The sequence below is a fragment of the Myodes glareolus genome, chromosome 10 (assembly GCF_982192425.1).
Source record: "Myodes glareolus chromosome 10, mMyoGla1.1, whole genome shotgun sequence".
NCBI lineage: Eukaryota > Metazoa > Chordata > Mammalia > Rodentia > Cricetidae > Myodes > Myodes glareolus.
In genome coordinates, this window is record NC_142035.1 from 41,244,704 (window position 1) to 41,263,536 (window position 18,833).

Sequence of the window (18,833 nt, forward strand, 5' to 3'; positions counted from 1 at the left end):
AAGCAACTTGTGGAAAAAAGGGTTCAGTGCATCTTCTACTTCTGTATCAGCCCATCAGGAAGGCAGGGCAGGACTGAAGCAGCAGCCATGGAGGACGGCTGCTTACTGGCTTGCTCCCCATGGCTTCCTCAGCCAGGTTTCTTATGGCATTCAGAACTACAAGCTGAGGGGCGGCACTGTCCGCAGTAAGGCGGGCTGTCCCACCCTGATCATCAACAGGAGAAGGCAGCACCGGCTTTCCCACAGGCCAGTCTGGTAGCAGCATTTTCTCATTGAGGTTTCCTCTCCCAGAATGACTCCAGCTTGTGTCACGTTGATATACAACTAGCCAGCACAGCTGTCGTGGGTGGAGGTCTGTTCTCTTTCCCCTTAGGAAGAAAAGACCTTGAGATGCCAGGACCAACCACCATATACAGGCAGAGAACGGAGCCAGCAGAGGCTGGCAGAGCTAACAGTAGTGTGGACCTGAGTTTTCAGAACCCTCTCTGTGTCTCTGATCAAGCTCTACTCAAGGTCAGGAGCTGTCAGAGACATCAGTAAAATCCTCATTTATTCCCCCATGCTATGTGGAATCGTCCTGCCTGTCGGTTGAAAATGAAAAGGGTCACCACTCCCTGAATCTCTTCTTGAGTTTGTTGTACTGAATAAGTTATTGTAGGTGCCAGGCCCCTGCACTCTGCCAACAATACCTTCTATAAACACCAAGAACAGAGTAAAAGTGTAATATATCACATCCGTTTATTTAGGGAACCTGTAACGGTATTAAAGTATAAAGCTGAAAGCATTAAAATATATGACGTTGCTTCAGTGCAGTGCCTACTGGGTTTCAGGTATGTCTGGGGTCTGAAGTGTGACACAGGATGGAAAGCTGAGGTGGTTATAGAGAGCGAGCAAGTTTGAAGCTTAAACATGAGACTACATCATCTCGGACCAAACTGTGACACAGTCATCCCAGGCATGTGTCCTAACAATGAGGAGGGAGCATCTCCCAAAGTTCATGTCTAATATTTTTTTTAAACTACTCAGCAATAAGTTAAAGAAAAAAAGTAGGGGGGCAGACAGATGGGATAGGATAGACACATTCAGGTGCATCATGTATTAACTCAAGGGAGCAGAAGCAGAATGGAACAAAATAAAAAGGGAGTTGGCATCTGATGAATTCCACAGGACTGAAGTAATTTTCTAAAAACAATGGAAGTAGACTTGTGTTGTATTAGTTTAGGCAAAGCAGGCAGGGCAGGGAAGGGATCAGCAGTTGTTAAATGGAGCTGTGTGGAGAAGCAAGTCCTCTCCATCTCAAGGGTTCTGTTATGCCGAGCCACCTGCCTGCCCATTTCCCACAGTGGGGGTAGAGTCTTTTCCTCCCCTAAACTTTTCACCCTTCTGCTTCCATGAAAGGCTGGGTCTCTAGGAGAGAGAGAACCAGGCTGTGGACTGTGCTACCACCCAGGTTAGGCACAAATATTACTGACTTTTCCTTTAAAATAATTTAACTGTTTTCTTTCTATAGGGCTGAGGATGTAGCTCAAGCACTACATAATCTGGGCACGGTGTACATGCTGGTGACCCCAGTACTGAGGAGCCAGAGGCAGCAGAGTCGGGAGGTCAACATTATACTCAGCTACACAGTGAGTTTGAGGCCAGCCTGGGACACGTGAGAGTCTGTCTTGAGAAAGGAAAAAAATACTTCTCTTTTGAAGCTGTGACTAGGAAGCCGTTGTATACAATTCTAGGGAAATACCTGTAAGTAACTGCAAAGAATGTAACCCTAAGAACGGTATCTGTGAGAAATAAAGGAAGTTATCTTGTAGGAAGTGTACACTTCACAAGGATTTTCCAGTTTACATTCACCTGCCCTTGAGAACCTAAAAATAAAACCTGACCAACCTTAGCTACTGTTGAGTCTTGGGTACAGACAAGTATGACAAAACACGGTATTTTAAAGGACACACAGGTTTGGGTCTGTGGCTGACAGAGGGGGCTACTGACCACTATTAGTGTTGTGTAAAATTTATTTAACTTTGATCGGATAAATATTAAAACAGGCTGTGAATGACCTCAGTGAAACTTGGCCTATCTCCAGAGTCTCCTTGTTCAAAAGTACCTCCTCTACCATATCTACGGCTGCAAATGTGCCAGCAACCGCAGTAAGTTGCCGGCCCTTCATTCAGTGTTCAGACTGCTGTAACCGCTCCAGGGCTGAGGTCAAGGCCTTGGAGAGAAGGGGAGAAGAGAGTGGTGAGTAAGGCTATACTACACAGGTAGTATGGCTGGCTAAAGATGGACTAAAGAAGCTAAGACATACTGGGAAAGAGTCAAAAGGCCAGAGGGAAGACATTACAGATGTCTGTCTCATTTCAAATTTCTAGGGCTGGCCCTCCGCCTGGGGATATGGAAGAAATAGCTCTTGCTATTTTCCTTGAGCACAGACAGCCAGGCCCCCTCTTTCCAAGACTCATATCTCCTGATAGAAACAGCTTTTGTGAACTTGTCTGGGAACCTCACCCCTATCATGACATTGTTTCCTTGAGAAAACGAGGACTGCATTCTAGATCATCTGCTTATTAATGAATTTTCCAAACATACCCCATTCACACATTGAACTCTATCTTTGCTGTCCCCGTGGGTGTTTTGTGGAGCATGGACTCCTAGAAATCCAGGCCTGAGAAGTCCGCTATCTCCCAATCCCTAACGCCCTAGAGAAATGACTGGGTCTCTCTTCCAAAGCTTCATCTCGACAGGAGTCTACTGATCATTGCTGTAAATTAAGGTGCTTAGAGGGGCAGATGCTATAGTTCTTCCTCCTCTGCAACTGACAGCAGAGCTCCACATGCCCAGCTGACAACACTGGGCTCATCCCTCAGCCGTTTGCATTCGCAGTCTTTGTAGTTGCAAAATGCAGCTGAGATGAAAAGTAGAGAACACAATTAGCTGGTCGCTAAGGACCAATGAGCATAGATCTCTGAACACAGAAGGATCATTATGCAAAACAGGCACAGAGGACTAGAGGGTCAGATATGTCATTTCCTATTACCCTAGCTATTATCAATCTTAGAGTCCAATTGATTAGTGGGCAGGTTACCTTCTGGCAATGAAATACAACATATCTCATTTGCAATACTACTGGTTAAAAACCTGGGAGCGTTTTATTATTAGGAAAGGAGAATAAGACCTCAGATTACTGTAATAAGTATGTAATATTTAACCTTTAAAAATGCTCTTAACCTGAGAAATAGTTTTTCTAATTTTCTGTGTTGTAGTCTAGAAAAATAAAGCAACAAAGAACATCTTCATTGCCATCACTAGCATTTTCATTAAGATCAGTCACCTGCCAGTCCAGGGCAGTCATGAGGGTACTGCTAAGGCAAAATGTTCTACAGATGGCACTGCCCCAGTCAGTCCCTTGACTATCTGTTGACCATGTTTTGATCTTGAGCTGTGACCCCAGCTACCTGGAGAAGGAACTGGCAGCCAGCCTCTGCAGGGGCAAGGACTGTGAGAATTCCTTAGCACTAAATAATAATCTGATTAAAGGAATATATTCAACTCAGTGCTAATATCTTGCCTTCTGTCAGGATGTTTGAATATTTCTTCTACTAAGCAATAGTGAAGACCTGTCCTGTGAAGCTGGCAGCTATTTTCATGGGAGAACACCAATATCTTAGTGACATCAGTGAATATGTCAATCTAGGGGGCAACAGGGAAACCCTGTCCCTAGAAGTGACTGTCACGAGACCTAGATGGTGGAGCCCATCAGTGGAAGTAACAGAATGTCGCTTTCTCTTTAAACCTATAGATCACGATTAGCAGGACATTGGTCACCAGACAGAGTAAAAAGGACTTCACATCTCAAACTAATAAATTGTAGAAAATACTCATGTAAAAATACATCATCAAGCGTTTCCATGGAGAAATCATTGTAGAAAAGACACAGACGCTTCCTGTCACATATCAATGACATATAATTGAAAGACAGATGATAAGCTCACTTCAAATTACTCTCCTTACTTGATGAGGATATTTTATATAAGTAGAAATATACACAAAAGAACATCAACAGAAAAGTGGAAATAAACTAACTTATAAATGAGTAGAATCCTAACAAAAATAAATATGCATTGACCTTAGTTACTAAGACTGAAGAAACAAAGATCAGGTTGGTAACAGAGGTTCTTTGCACTGGAAGTCAGGGGTAATTTTTGCTTCCCTTAAGTGTGTTTGCATTTAGCCTTTTGGTGCAATGAACATACAGGAGTTTGGTAACCACACGGTAAGGAAGAACCAAGTTTGAAATATTAGAAAATGGGAACAAGTGAACTGCCTTTCCTCCAAACTTAAGGGCCTTTCCCAAGTGTTGCAGGAACATCTTGACAGCTCTGTGTAATTCACCATGAACCAGAAGTATAGTCAGGGACAAGAGTGGCTTCTTAAAGTCTATGATGCTTCATCCAAAACTTGGCAAAGTCATGGACTACTTATCCTCTCATCAGGGCACAGAATTCAGTTAGTTCATTCGAATTTTCAAGTAGTATATTTCTTCTGTTCTTTTTTAAAAAAATTTGTATTTCTAAAATCTCTTCTTATAACTTTTGTTTACCTTTCCTAAAATAAAACATGACTCAATTTGCAGGATTATTGTTGCATTAAAAAAACTCAATGTTGGTAAAAATCACATTAAAATTCTTATTTAGTGCATTTTCATCTTTTTTTTTTCTTTCCTGACAGAGATTCTATCTGAGAAGGGATTTCTGAGATAACGTGCCACCTTCTCTTTCATATGGAGGAAGACTTAGCCAGCAGAGGAATGGAAGGCCCATGCTGAATACAGCTCAGTCTAGGGCAGTTTATTGCTTGAGACTAATTTTTTCTCCAATCTTATATTTACAAATGAGAAGGTGGTTTTTTTTCTTTCTTTTTAATAGTAGCCTGGCTTAAGAGAAGTATTCAACTCAGTGTTTAAATGCTGTTGATGGTCAGGACCTCTTAGTAAACTTTTCAGATAGTCCGTGCTACAGAGAGGACCCTGCCCTGATAGCTGGGCTGGGTGTGCAATCTCGACAGCTGTTTTCATAGCTCAGCCACAGTCCTGAAGGACAAGATGGAAAACCATAAAACCTTAATGCATGGATCTGCTTTGAGGCAGCACTAATACCATTTACCACTTTCTAACTTCCAAAACGATCACAAACTTTAACAGTATAGCTTTAAAAGAAAGAACGGAGGTCTAAAATTCTGGGCTTTCTTTCAGAACGGTAGAAAGGGTATGAAATGACTTGAGGTGACCCGGCTATGTGTCAATCTCTCAGACTATAAGCAGTTAGAAGGCAACAGTATTTTCCTATTTTTATGTCACTGAAGCCCAATAGAGACCCTGGTACAGAGCCAGCACCCAGAACATTTTGTTCCTTGCTATGGTCAGAGTAGATGGGAACCGTGGTCTCTAGAGACTAGGAGTGGCTTGTAACCAGCGCACAATCAAACAGTAGCTTTGCAATGACCCTGAAATGTCCCAGATATATACAGAGGTCCGTGGCTATTTACGTAACTTCAATAAAGAAATCACAGGAACTAGTAAGTAACTTCAAATTTCTCCAACCCTCCAGGGCTTTACAACTAAAAAGGAACAGTCTCGACACAGGAGACTTAAGTTTGTCATAGAGGGGGGAGAAAGGAAAAAAAAAAAGATAGAGAGGAGGGAAGTCAATATTGTGGAATAGAACCAAGTACAGTAAAATCTGACTTGATGTTCTTTACTGCGAAGGAAGAAGTGAACAGAACAGAAAGGTGAAACTGTCAGAAAGACTCAGGCGCCACGTTCAGCAGAAGGTCAGATTTGAGGCTCTAGGAGAGTTGAGATTTCTTATGAGAAACTCTAGTAAGAAAAATACAGTGACTCATTTCATAATAATGCCCTTGCTTCCCAAAGTACAGAGCTCAGTTCCCACATCCCAAACATAAGAATACTGTGTAGGGCTATTTCAACACGGAGGACCCTTCTTCCATTGTCTGTCCCCCATGGACAGAGAAAGTTGACAAGGTGAACATACTTCTCTAGCACGGTAGAAAAGGAACAGCAAAAACGGCTCTCATTCTGCTCTGCCTCTTTTGTGCTGCCTGATCTGGGCCATGTTCTTTGGTGGAGCTATCCTGAAGAACTGGCGTGCTAAATACTGCTGGCTTCCTACCCTGAAGGCTGAAAGACTCCCTAGGCAAAGTCATTTTCAATAGATGCTCCCAGATTTCCTAACCAATTCTCACTTTAAGACACAGATGACCCAGAGAGCACAGGAAACTAAAGGAAAACTCCCTAAGGGCTACAGTACCAGTGAGAGGTTCAGGCTGCTATCAAGAACAAGACCACTCCCCATTAATCCTGTGGATGTAAAACACTGAGTCATAAACAATTATAAGAAAATAACTGCAGTTTATTGCCAATATAGCTACGTGGGGAGCCAAGTTCTCAGGCCTTGAGAATCAGAAGTTCCTTGAGAATGACTACCAGGAGAATGAGACAGATCCTGCCCTCTTGTGATCATATAAAATGAAAAGAAATTCAAATTTTTGCGGGGGGTGGGGGGAAACTGGTATCACTAGGTTTGGGTATATAGAGTTCATCATGAGAATGAATTTCTTCTCTGGCAGGAGGCATTAGGGAGGGAAAGATGGTTGACTGATCCCTAAATAGCTGGGAAGGTGGACTCTCAAGAGGTCAGATATCAGTAGTGGGAAGGCAGTATGACCGGCTTGATGAGGGGTCTGCAGGAGGGCCTGGCTATTCACAGCTACTGCAGACACACCTGAGAAAGTGGTGGGCTGGAGGCCCTGCGCAGGGGAGTTGTTCAGTGAGATGGGAGCCCATGCAGCAATGGTGCAGTTAGGTGGTACCTGCTCGACTCTGTTTCCCTGACTCTCGTCTGTGTTGCTGGGAAAGTGGACGTGAAGGGAAAGTGAGACATAACTAAAAAGAACCACCAAAAAAGAAAAAACTGTGTGATATAAATGGCTTTTCTTATACACTCATATGGGCAACTTTGACAGTGGACTCAATAAAGACCAGAACAGGTTAAAGATGAGGAAACTGAGTTCCCATGTAAAGTGTGCAGACAGTTGTATGAAATGAAAGACTGGTCCACAAGGAAAGTTTTCAGTAATTAGGAAGTTCTCCAGATTGCAGGAATTATATAACAGCAGCTTCGGAAAACTTACATCTGTATAAATAGTAGAGTCCCCCAAGGGGATAATGTTTCATTTGTATTCAGATGCTTTAATTCCTTTTTAACAATTTAAGATATTAAGTATTACCATTACACGTCAGATATAAGATCTGATTTCTCCTGTATCCCATCTGCAAGCAATAACATTCTGGTAGTTTAGCTAAACCACAGATCAATTCTTTCTTGCTCTGAAAAATCAGTTAAGCAATCTTTATTAAAATATATGCCAACAGAATTACTTTAGTATTTATTAATTTACTAAGATAATGCAATGTCCTGAAAATATTTAAAAAAATAAACTTTTACTGCCTTTGGCCAGATTTGCTTCACTGATCTTATTTTATGTTTACACAGAGAGAATGTTTTTGATAGACGACGAGGAAATAAAAGGGTTACACTGGCTTTTTTGAAAGGATCCTCTGTTCAAAACAAAGGAACCAAATGCAAGGGCAAATTTTTAGTTCTTTGCTCTTTCTGGGTCTCTACTGTCTCAAAGAGCCTCTGAAACACTTATGTATTTACTTAAGATGAGATAAGAAGCTGATTTTATACTATGAGGGCCAAATTTCAAATGGGCTAAAAAATAATAAGCAATAGGGATAATCTAATATCCCCATGAATTATTTTAGAAGCATAATAATCATGTCATACTTTATGGCTAGGTTAATATTTTCTATATATTTTTCCTATTCATTGAAGGTTCAAGCCAGAGACCTAAAATTTTTTTATTTTTTATTTTTTTAAGGACAAGTTAATTAGACTGAACTGTGACGGCAGCAAGACATATACACACAACAAAGACACTGTCAAAAGCACACGGGATGGCTTAAAAGACACAGCTGTAAGCTACAACACTTTGAGTAGGTTCTCTACATTTGTGTGTCTGAGCAGAGAACTCCAGTGAAACAGAACGAGGTCCTGAAAGAGCTCAGGCTTAGCATGAGAAAAGAGAGCAAGAGAAAATGAACTCTATTAGCTCTGAAATAATACACTGGGGAGAAACACGAGTTCTCATGAAAAACGTCAGTGATTCACCATGGAATACAATTCAGAAGCCACTGACTCCAGTGGAAACTTCCAGTAGAAGCACAGATTTTCCCTTCTTTTCATTTACATACCATCACAAGCACCATCAAGGTTCTCTGATGTGTTGTTGCTTCATTTAAAGTTGAAAGTGATATCAGTTATCAAACTAAATAGTCACAGTTTTAGAGAAGAAAGAAACAAAAATCCAACACATTAATCAACAACTCATGGCCTGATCAGTGTTACCACGCAAAACAGAAGGTAAGGCATTTCCAACCTCTTAAAACACACTGGATAGCTGACGATAGAAGGCAACCCCCCCCCGCCACACATTACCACCAAACATTACCACCACCGTACATTACTGCCACATACACGCCACCACCACCATCACACACACCGCTACCACCATGATCACTTAGCACTAATAAGATTCTCACACGGAATATTTTTCATACCGATTTCTCATTCTGGCTTGCCCAAGCATCAGGACCGAATGCAAGTTGACTAACACAGACCACAAATCTGTCAGGAAATATACGAAGTTCTGTACAAAACAAAGAAGACCAAGTTACTAAAAGCATTAATACCACACAAGTAAAAATTCTTGTTCCCAGGTTCTTTGGTAATGTTTTGTTACAGCAAGATGTGCATACATGTGACTGGGGTCTCTTCTCCCTTCTTCTCCATAGGGCTTCCACCACTTGGACAATGTGAGCTCGAGGAAGAGCCAAGGGGTTGCAAACTAGCATAGCTCAACCACTGAACTATCAGAACAGATAGGACCTCCAGGCAGGCCATTATAACACTCCAGCTATTTTGGATTTCTATTTTTCATCTCAAAAAGATAGATTAAGAATACGTTTAAATAAGATATAAATAGATTATGATATTCAATTCAAAAGCTTCTTTTGTATCACTTTACTTGATTATATAATAATTGATTTATGTTACCTTAATATGTAAATAAAGATTTAAACATCAGCTCCTACAAGAATGCACAGCTAGACTGCATTGTATGAGACAGAGGGTTAACTTTGTGAGTGAGGTCAACAAAGTGGATGACTCCAGTAAGAGGCTAATTAGGGGCTGGAGAGACGAATCTGTGGTTAAGAGCACAATCTGCTCTTCCAGAGGACCTGGCCTTGAGTCTTAGCACCCATTATGTTGGTCACAAGCATCTGAAACTCCCATTCCAGCAGATCCAATACTCACTTCTAGCCTCCAAAGATACTTAGCATACATATTGGACACATACATACATGCATACAGGTAGACCTCATACACAGAAAATAAAAATAACCTATTTTTTAAAAAAGAGTATAATAAATTTGAGCAACATCTAAGAGTCAAGAAAGTACAGACATGAATGATTAATATTTTATGAGCAAACATCCATGAAGGCAATTTCGAAGTCATTGTTTCATATCTTATATTCATAAGGGCATTGTCCAAAATAGGTAAGCTAAACTTTCTAATGTTCAGATCTGCACAGAGGGAATGGCTGTTATCTCCTGACTTTACTGTGGTTGATTGGACATGGTATCACTTTCTTGTAACATGATTTGCAGAAGTGAGGGTTGGAAGCTGGCCTCATTAAATACTTAAGGAAGGTTTGCTGGCTTTGGGCTGGGAAAGCACTTTCTTGAAACTCATTTGCCCCTTTTCAAAGGCTATGGGGTGTGCTAAACCTGAGAAAATGATTCAAAGTTCACGGGTTCATTATGTCACTTTTGAAACCCAATGAAAACGCTGTGATGCATCAGGAAGGTAAAGCGCACTGTGGTTCTGTTCTCTGTTCTTGTGGGCAGTAAGCACTAGGCATGGATCAATCTTCTTTTGGACAAATTGATTATGTAAATGCCTGGTCCAAGAAACTGGATTCTTACCAGTGTTCTGTGAGCTCTGAATACAGCGAAGGCGTATCCCTCTCTTGATGAAATAGGCTGTGATCTGAAAGCCATAACCTGCAATATGATAGTGACATCATTAGATTATAAATCTGTCTGAATCCCTGCCCAATGCCTGTCACACTATGCACTCAATAATTAACAAATAAAAGAATAAAAGAAGTAACAGTGGCCTCCCATGAGTGGGAGAGTAATATTATCATACTGACTCTTCTGAGAGGTCAGGCCGAAACACCTGGCATGATCCTAAGTCTATGAAGTGATTCAGTCACCTCAGCTGTAAAATGGACAAATGAAGAGGTCTAACATGTTGGAAAATTAATGACTTTAGATGAATGATAAACTAAGTCTAAACTGATCCATAGATCTTGGCCACCTTCTAATGTCCACTACTTAACATTAAAAGAATAGTTTAATTTTTATTCAAATGAGTATATTTTGTAAGTAAGTTACTCCTTAGTTCAAGTTCAGCCGCATCTTTATCAATGAAGTTAAAAACAAAACACCAACAACATGCATCCCCCTGAACTCCCAATTCACCAGAATGGATAGGAAAAAAAAGTTGCAAATGTCAGCATTCTCATCTGCTGTTGGCAGAAGAACCCATAGGCACAACCATTTTGAAAGACTACGCAACACCTAAAGTTGAACTTTCGCAAATAAATGTATTTCCATCACAGCATTCTACACAATGGTCTCAAACTGGAGCCAAAGGGAAGATCTATCAAGAATAGAATGTTTTTTTAATGATGATGAATGTGAAATATTGTATTTCTCTTAAAAAGGCATAAGCTATAGTTACTGCATAAACTCTACCCCAAACAGAGAATCTTATCTGTGCAAGTGAAGACATAGCCATTGATTCATCAGCGTGCTAACAGAACTTCCAGACAGGAAGCATTTGCCTGCCTTTGCCCTCCTTTCTTTGGTACCCTCCTCCAGTTTTTCCTTGGGTTATAAAATATTGCCTTGACTTTTCCTGAAAAGATCAAGTAATAATGCTTCGGGTACTACAGTCCTGAGGGTGAGCGTTTCCTGGCAATGAGACAACCCATAAAACTGCTAAGCCTTCCAGACAGAGACTGAGAACCATGAGAACCTCTGTAGGGAAATCGAGTCCCAACTATCTTTAACTCCATGACAAAGGTTGTTCTGAAACCATGTCATGTATAGTTAAAACACAACCAAAGAAGTTTCCTCTTCTACATTTACTACCGTTCCTACTACCCTAGCAGGCACAGGAGAACACAGACTTGATGTTCTGTCTAAACATGCAATGACTCCGACAGAAGAATTATTTCAGTCACACAGACTATGAAATGACAGTGACATCCACAAAAGGATAATCTCCAGATTAACTGTGATCAAATATATTTTTCCCAACACAGTAAAAATCAGATTGTGCTTGAGCCATATTGCTTGCTTCTGCTAAGTTGTACAAGGTGGCATTTCTCTGAGTGCTTTAAACAAGTGTTTCATTCTTCAGGCCACTGAGAAAAGAGAAGTCACCTCCACATCTCCTTATTCGCCTTACGGTCAGGGGAGGAGTGGGTATAAGAGAGGAATCTGCAGCAATTTGGAAACATCGAAATTCAGAAGTGAATTTTCACATAATTATTTATGAGTCTTACAAAAAGTAAACAAGAAAGAGAATGTACAATAGCCTTTGTTAGTCTGCAGGTTTAAGCAATTAAGATGCAGATGGCATGTTCAATGTTTCTCAGCAACAGAAAGCTATAGCCAGGAAGGGGCTAAACATAAAGCTGACTATGTAGGGCACTCCTCTGCTTTCATGAAGCCTGTTACCCGGGAGACACCACCTCGCTGATAAAGAAACTATGCCACAAAAAAAATCCTAATGAGTAAACAATCCTAAACAATAAAGCTCCAATATAATGCCTTCTCCTATAGAAAACAATACAAGGCATATGCCAAGTGGTTTGTTAGTGGAATCATTAGGACAGAGCCTGGTCCCATGCACCTATGTCCCCCCAAGGCAGAATTATGTCGGGGCATCACTCCTAAAGTGGTTTGTATTATTAGTAGTCTTGGGAATTGCACTCTAATGGTCCTTCAAATGAAATATTAAGTTTAACATGCTAAAAAATTGCACCTGTTTAACCTAATTCCACTGGTTATATGAAACTTTATTGTTTAAAGAGAGATTAAATACAAAATGTGCTTGTGTCAGTTTTTAAGGCAAACTAAACTTGATATATAAACAGAGAATATCACTGCCACTGAAACATACCAAGCTGTAACGTTTTGGGAGATGTCTTACATTTCCATAGATAACAGAGATAAAGACTACTACATTCTTATCTTTGTTCTTAATGAAACTGAGTTTACAGAGTTCAACTAGCCACTGAGGTTTTAAACTTGCTCAGGGTGGAACCAAAGCTCCACCACTCTGAAGATAACAGTAATGTGGCAGAGAATCCAGGGGGTCTGTTTCCTCCCTACTCAGCATCATCTCCCAGCTTCCGACATTTATGCTCTAAATGCAGAAAATCGTGTTAGGTTCTCAGCCTTGGCCAGAGAAGTTTCTCAGTGCAGCAAGCTGTGATTAATATGGAGACTCATAACTGGCAGGATTACCAAGAAGAGAGGACAGTGGAGTGCTTGACCATAAATGGGTCATTGATATCACCCTTCCCAAAGTTTAGAGAATTATGGGAGGGAGTAAGCAAAGACTGGGAGAGATGGAGGAAGGGAAAATGTTTTGCAAAAAGACGTCTTCGAGTCACAATATGGCCTTTACACTCAGAAACACTCTCTACATCTGTGGTTCCCTGTATAAGATTGAGCCCATCATCATTTCATCACGAAATGGGGAAGGACACATGAGGCCCCACCCCTACCTTAAAAACTGCTAACAATTAGTAGTGTTGGGGAAAGGGCTGCCATTCTTCTGTGGTGTAGCCACTGGTAAATTGTCCACGCTGCAGGAAATAACTTTTTACCCATGCTCATGTAAGCAACTCTAACAAGCTCAGTGGGTAATTCACACAGAGAAGACATTGAAGTATGAGAGGGACATGCTGGGAAGGATTTCAACTTCAGAAGGAGTGGGGGAAGACAGATGGTGGTGGGGGGTGAAATGACTGAAATTCACTACACAAACGAACAAAATGCCAAAGAATAAAACACAGATTAAAAAGCCCTGTCAGGAGACTGGGGAGAAGATACATAAGAAGAAACCGTGTTTCACTTCCAAACCATCTGGCAATTATCGTCTAAGATCACTAGGCACCGGCAAGTCACACTCAGTAGTCTGTTTTCTCACTGGCTATTGGGACCCTCTTCTAATAGGAAACACTGTCTTTAGATTCTGGAGGAACCAGGGGCATGGGGGAGGCAGATGTCTTTGTAATAGAAGTCTCTTTCGATCCCAAGTCCCTAGCTATGTCCATTCCTAGGTATAATTTATATTGCTCAGTACTAGAGAGTACATATTTTTCCTTACTTCTAGGCAGCCCCCAAGGACTTCGGTCTTTCCCTGCTTGGGAAAGAGCCGTTGGACTTCTCTCCATTCTACAAATAGCCTCCAATTCCCCACTGAAGGCTCAATAGAGGCCCCATTACAAGCAAACTTTCTACTGGGCTCCACTGGTCATCCACAAAAGTTATACAGATTCTCAAGGATCAAGGATACTTTGTCTTAAACTGTTCCACTGTGTCTTTACTAGAAATAAGAAAGCACAAGGGTGAAGAGATGGTTCACAAGGACGGTCTCTAAACTACTTGCTAATAACCTTGCCCTCTGAAAGTTCTTGAGCTGGGGCCCCAGAGTTCACATTGCCTTCAGCACTGTCTTCCATGCTCCTACAAATATGGCCCTTTCAGCCCCACTTAAGGCACCAAACTGTTTTCCTAGTCCACTACCCTCAAATCTTCCATATTTTTCCAACCAAGAGCATGGGCTGGCCTGTCACAGCAATATGTCACTCCCTGAAAACAATTTCTACTGTTCAAATGCTGTGAAGAGACCACAACCAAGGCAACTCTTAAAAGAGAAAGCATGCAACTGGGGCTTTGCTTACAGTTTCACAGGTTTAGGCCATTATCAACACAGCAGGGAGCATGGTTTAGTATGCAGAAAGGCCCAGTGCAAGGGAAGTGGTTGACAGCTACATCCTGATTAGCAGGAGGGAAGGAAGCAGGACAGAGACAGACAGGCACTGAGCAAGACAGCCTGAGCCTGACATGGGCTTCATAGCAACAGAACAGTAACTAACACACTCCTTTTAAAGGTATGGCCGTTTACATTTGGTTATTATAATTATAGTGCCAAGTCACTGAGAGAAAATACCCTTTAGAATTACGGTGAACGTATTCAGCCTCATTAGTTTTCCAGTGGCTGCATAGCCAGAATAACTTGAGAATCCCTGCAGCTGCCAAGGGAAGTTGGTGGCACAGTGCATAACACAGAGGTCCACCCTCACACTGTTCTGAGACCATGTATGGGGCAAGCTGGAAAAAATGTCTCTGCGCGCCCTGCTGAGCTGATGAGATGGTATGGCTGGCATGCACTGCTTCACGGGTTTCTATGGGCTTGATTCATCCACTGCATGCTCTCTTCCAGCAAGCAAAGCCTCCTCCCAGAACACAAGACAAGCTCAAGAAGAACATTCGGGTCCTTCATCTTCTCTCACTGAAAGAACTTCTTCATTGATCAGATGACCATAAAACTTCAAATATCCAGGAAATCAGACTGAGTGCCACCAAGTCCCCCAAACTCCACCATCTAGACTCAGTAATGCATAATGACTAATCTTTTATTACATTTCACGTACATATGTTCTAAACCATGTCAGAATAAGTTAGGCATCATGAAGACTCGCTTTGCTAATATGTGAATCTGGGCCGAAGCACTAAGGAGAGTCTCCTTTATTACCCACATACTAGATTGAGCATCCTGAACCTGAAAATTCAAACTGCCTTCAAATCTGAAAATCTCTGTTCACTGACATGACAATGAGTTTCAGATTTTATAGCATTGCAGAGTTCTGATTTTTAAATGAAGACTACTCAAATAATGAAATTTATATAAAACTCCAAAATCCAATAAACACCTCTAGTCCCACAAATTTCAGATAACACTAAACCTGCAATACTGCAGTTGAGCGTGACACTATTGCTCAGACAGTTAGTCTAAATACAATTATCTCCAACTGTCCCAAAATAGAGACCACTGATTTTCCTCCAAAGTGGGAGCCAACCAAAGACTATGAACTTTAACAGATATATTCTCTTATACCTCTTTAATCTCAAGTAATATTACTCCCCACCTGCAGTTTTAGAACTACAAATCTATAAACTGATTGATCTGTCATCATGAATAACTTTTAAAATTATATATACTTATTTATTTTCAGTGTCAGTGGGTGCCTGCTCACCACGTGCACAAGCTTGGCAGGAGAAAACTTGGAGTTGGTACTCTCTGTCTACCATGTGCCCTCCACAGAATCAAGCTTGATCATCGGGATCGAAGGCAGGTTACTTCAGTCCTTGCTAAGTCATCCAAAGAGAATATCCCCAATCTGGATTTGAGCTTTAAAGAAAGAAATTTCAGCTGCATTTTTTTTTTTCCACTTTGCATGGTCTTTTACAATGTCAGAAATGTAAAACTTCTGACTTCTTTAACTGTTCAAGAATTCTGTGAGTAGAAACCAGAGCTATACATGCAGTTCAAAGACTGGGAGGCCTGTAACTTAAATACTTAGTTCTACTAATGATATCAAAGAAATCCATGGTTCAGTTGTAGACACCTAACATTTTGACAAGGGTAAGCTCACTGAAGGGGTGGAGTTGTGGTCTCTTTTGAATTAGTGAGAATGCTGTGTGTTGCTGCAGAGTTGACTGCAAACCATCACACAGGGGATGGCTTCGGGTCTGAAGCCAGGAGAAAGAGCCCGCTCTCCATTTGAAGACTTGGCTGCGACTGAGTAAGAGAACAAGAAGAAAAATGCTCATGTTTAGTCAGCACTGATAGTATCTTGTGTACTAGACTAGATCAGAAACACACAGAAGATGGGAAGTATTTCTTTCACAGCCATTTCATTCAGAAAAGAAAGTATACAGCTCATTGCTTCATATGCCACACCTATTCAGAAAATTGCATATGTCCTTGTAAGAAAGTCTAAGGGAGAAAAGGTGAAGAAATTATAAGCTTGACACTGCCCACAAAAACATAAGACGAAATTGTGAGGAATGGCCTTGCAAGAGACTCCATGGGGACTCATAAAGCTTGTCATGAGCTTACATGTTACCTGCACTATTGCTGATAATAGGTAGGGCTGGAAACAGGGATTTCATGGGAACGAAGACTCAAGAGTTCTGCTATCAACTTAAGAATATGTACACAGGATCCTAGAATAAGATGGCAACTAGGAAACAATTTAGGTTGACACATGGAATATTTGGTCCTAGGCAGGACATTTATCTATTACCCAAGACACTTAGAGACTTTGAAAAGGTTCTCTTGATGTAGCATTTCATATCCTTAACGATAGCTCTGCATCACAATAAAGTTATGTCTATTTGATGGCAAAATAAATGGAGCAAGCAGGTTAGTTTCATGCAAACAAACAGACCTTAAGCTGAATGAGATAACTGAGGCCAGACTTTTTGTTTACAAATCAGATTTGCTACCTGTTACCCTGTTGGCCTTGTCAGCCTATCAGTGATTGCTAATGTGGAACAGAAAGCTTTCTCAGGACAGTCAAAATTTCTTTCTTCTTCTTCTTCTTCTTCTTCCTCTTCTTCCTCTACCTTTTCTCCTCCCTCCATAATTGATTATTCCAGATCTTTCCTTCATATGGATTTTCTGTTTTGTTCAATAAAAGAAACAGATTTTTCATAAACCATCTGAATGAGGTAGCTGGCTACTTGAACTGCTAGCTGTTAGAGTGTGCCCCTCAAGAATATCTTTTCCATGGTAAGGCGGCGTGTCCTCCGCGGCCTCCCTGTCTTGCAGAAAGTCTATTCCAGCTCTTGACGTTCTAGTAACATGTGTAAAGAGAAAGATTCACGAACCTTAGCTTATTCCAACAAAACTGTAAAATCACAGTACTAGATAAAACATGACAAACATCTTGTCCACTTCCTGAGTGCTGATTAGGATATATAAAACATCAGAAAACAAAACAACCTGAAACATCAGCTGAGAGGATGCTGTGCCTACACACACACACAACTCCATCCTTCCTTAGCAACCGAATCCAGGTGATAAACTGCATGCCTACAAGGCAAAGCAATCAATAGAAAAAGGAGTGAAATCTGCTGAGAAGGCCAAAGAGAACCACACTCGTGTTTAAAAGTGGCATAGGTCATTCAACTCCAGCCACCAGGTGCCATTAGGAAGATAGGACTGAGTATCAGAAAAAACCAGTAATCCAAACTTGATACAAAACCTATTCATACTTTAAACTGGAGAGAAATTCAAACTTAAAATACAGTGTAAAATCTAAATAAATTTTCCTGATGTGCAGCACAGCCTGGTGCAGCCAGTTTGTTGTCTCCGTATCAGCCCCTCACACTAGGGAAGCCTGCTCCTTAGTGTCTTTGGCAGAGTCTAAGGAAAACTGGTCAGTTCCAAATGCTAGATAGGCAGTATTCAGCTCTGATTTAGTCTTTTAGTTTAACCTAAAAAGAAATTCAGACACAGGGAATGCATATCTCCTTGTGATTTGTCTTTTTGACTCTATTCTAAAGTCCCAACGTTAAGGATACATAGCCCCTAGCTTCTACTTTCACATTTGTGTTTCTGTGAGCACAGAAAAAGGCCCGTGGGGTGGAAAGGTACCAGGAAGAGAGACCGAGACAGTAACAGAACTCACATGACGAAAACCAAACCAAAACAAAAAGTGGAATAGAAGCGGCGTGGGCTGTGGGGGGAGGAGGAGGGGAGCAGAGAGGACCGACCAAGACAAAGCGTGTGTGGAAATTAATTCCAGGAGGAAACCTGCTATTTCATATGCTACATTTTAAAAAAAGAAATAACTATATAATAATTTTTCAACTATGTTAAAAAGAAAACTCAATGTTGTTGATCATGGTGGCACACATCGGTAACCTCGGCTCTTGGGAGGAGGAGACAGGAAGATGTGCCACTGAATGTTAGCCTAGGCTATACAGTGAATTCAAGGCCAGGTTGAGCTATGGAGCAAGGTGAAAAATGAATAAATAAATATCTCAATGTTATTTCCTTATACCCTTTCACATCCCCATGTGTGATTTATTTATTTTATATTATTTACTTGTTGTTGCTTTAAACAAAGGGACGGGGTACAAGACATGGCATATATGTGGCAGCCAGAGGACAACCTGTGGACTAGATTCTTTCATTCTACTATGTGGGCACGAGGTAGCAAACTCAGGTTTTCAGGATTGGTTACAAGTACTGTTATCTGTTGAGTCATCCACAGCCCCTGTATGTGGTTTTGCTTTAGACAGTATCAAGTCTAGCAATGCACCCCAGTGCTCTTACTGCCACCTCCCAATGCAGATGTGTACAGCTACACCTGCTTAACAATGTTCTTTAGATAGTAGAAAACAGGTAGTGACGAATATTCTTGAGACAAGGTCTTTCTAAGTAGCCCAGGCTGGATCATCTTACTATAACCTTGCCTCAGACTACTGAGTGCTGAGAATACAGGCATGTGCCAACACATGCCAGATC

The 18,833-nt window shown here is 41.1% G+C and overlaps 1 protein-coding gene across 11 annotated transcripts in view; it reads right to left on the bottom strand.

The window, feature by feature from the left end:
• The window catches only part of Slx4ip (SLX4 interacting protein), a 157,942-nt gene that overhangs the window by 12,119 nt on the left and 126,990 nt on the right, over positions 1-18,833 (bottom strand). For 10 of the 11 annotated variants that reach the window (XM_087911172.1, XM_087911170.1, XM_087911174.1 and 7 more), the window contains 2 exons: positions 10,130-10,207; positions 8,699-8,787 (listed from right to left, as the gene is read on the bottom strand). In XM_087911172.1, the coding sequence (XP_087767298.1) occupies positions 8,699-8,787; positions 10,130-10,207 (167 nt within the window). Of the gene's footprint in view, positions 1-8,698; positions 8,788-10,129; positions 10,208-15,549; positions 15,622-18,833 lie in introns of those variants that run through there. The other variant, XM_085696781.2, reaches the window with a different exon arrangement.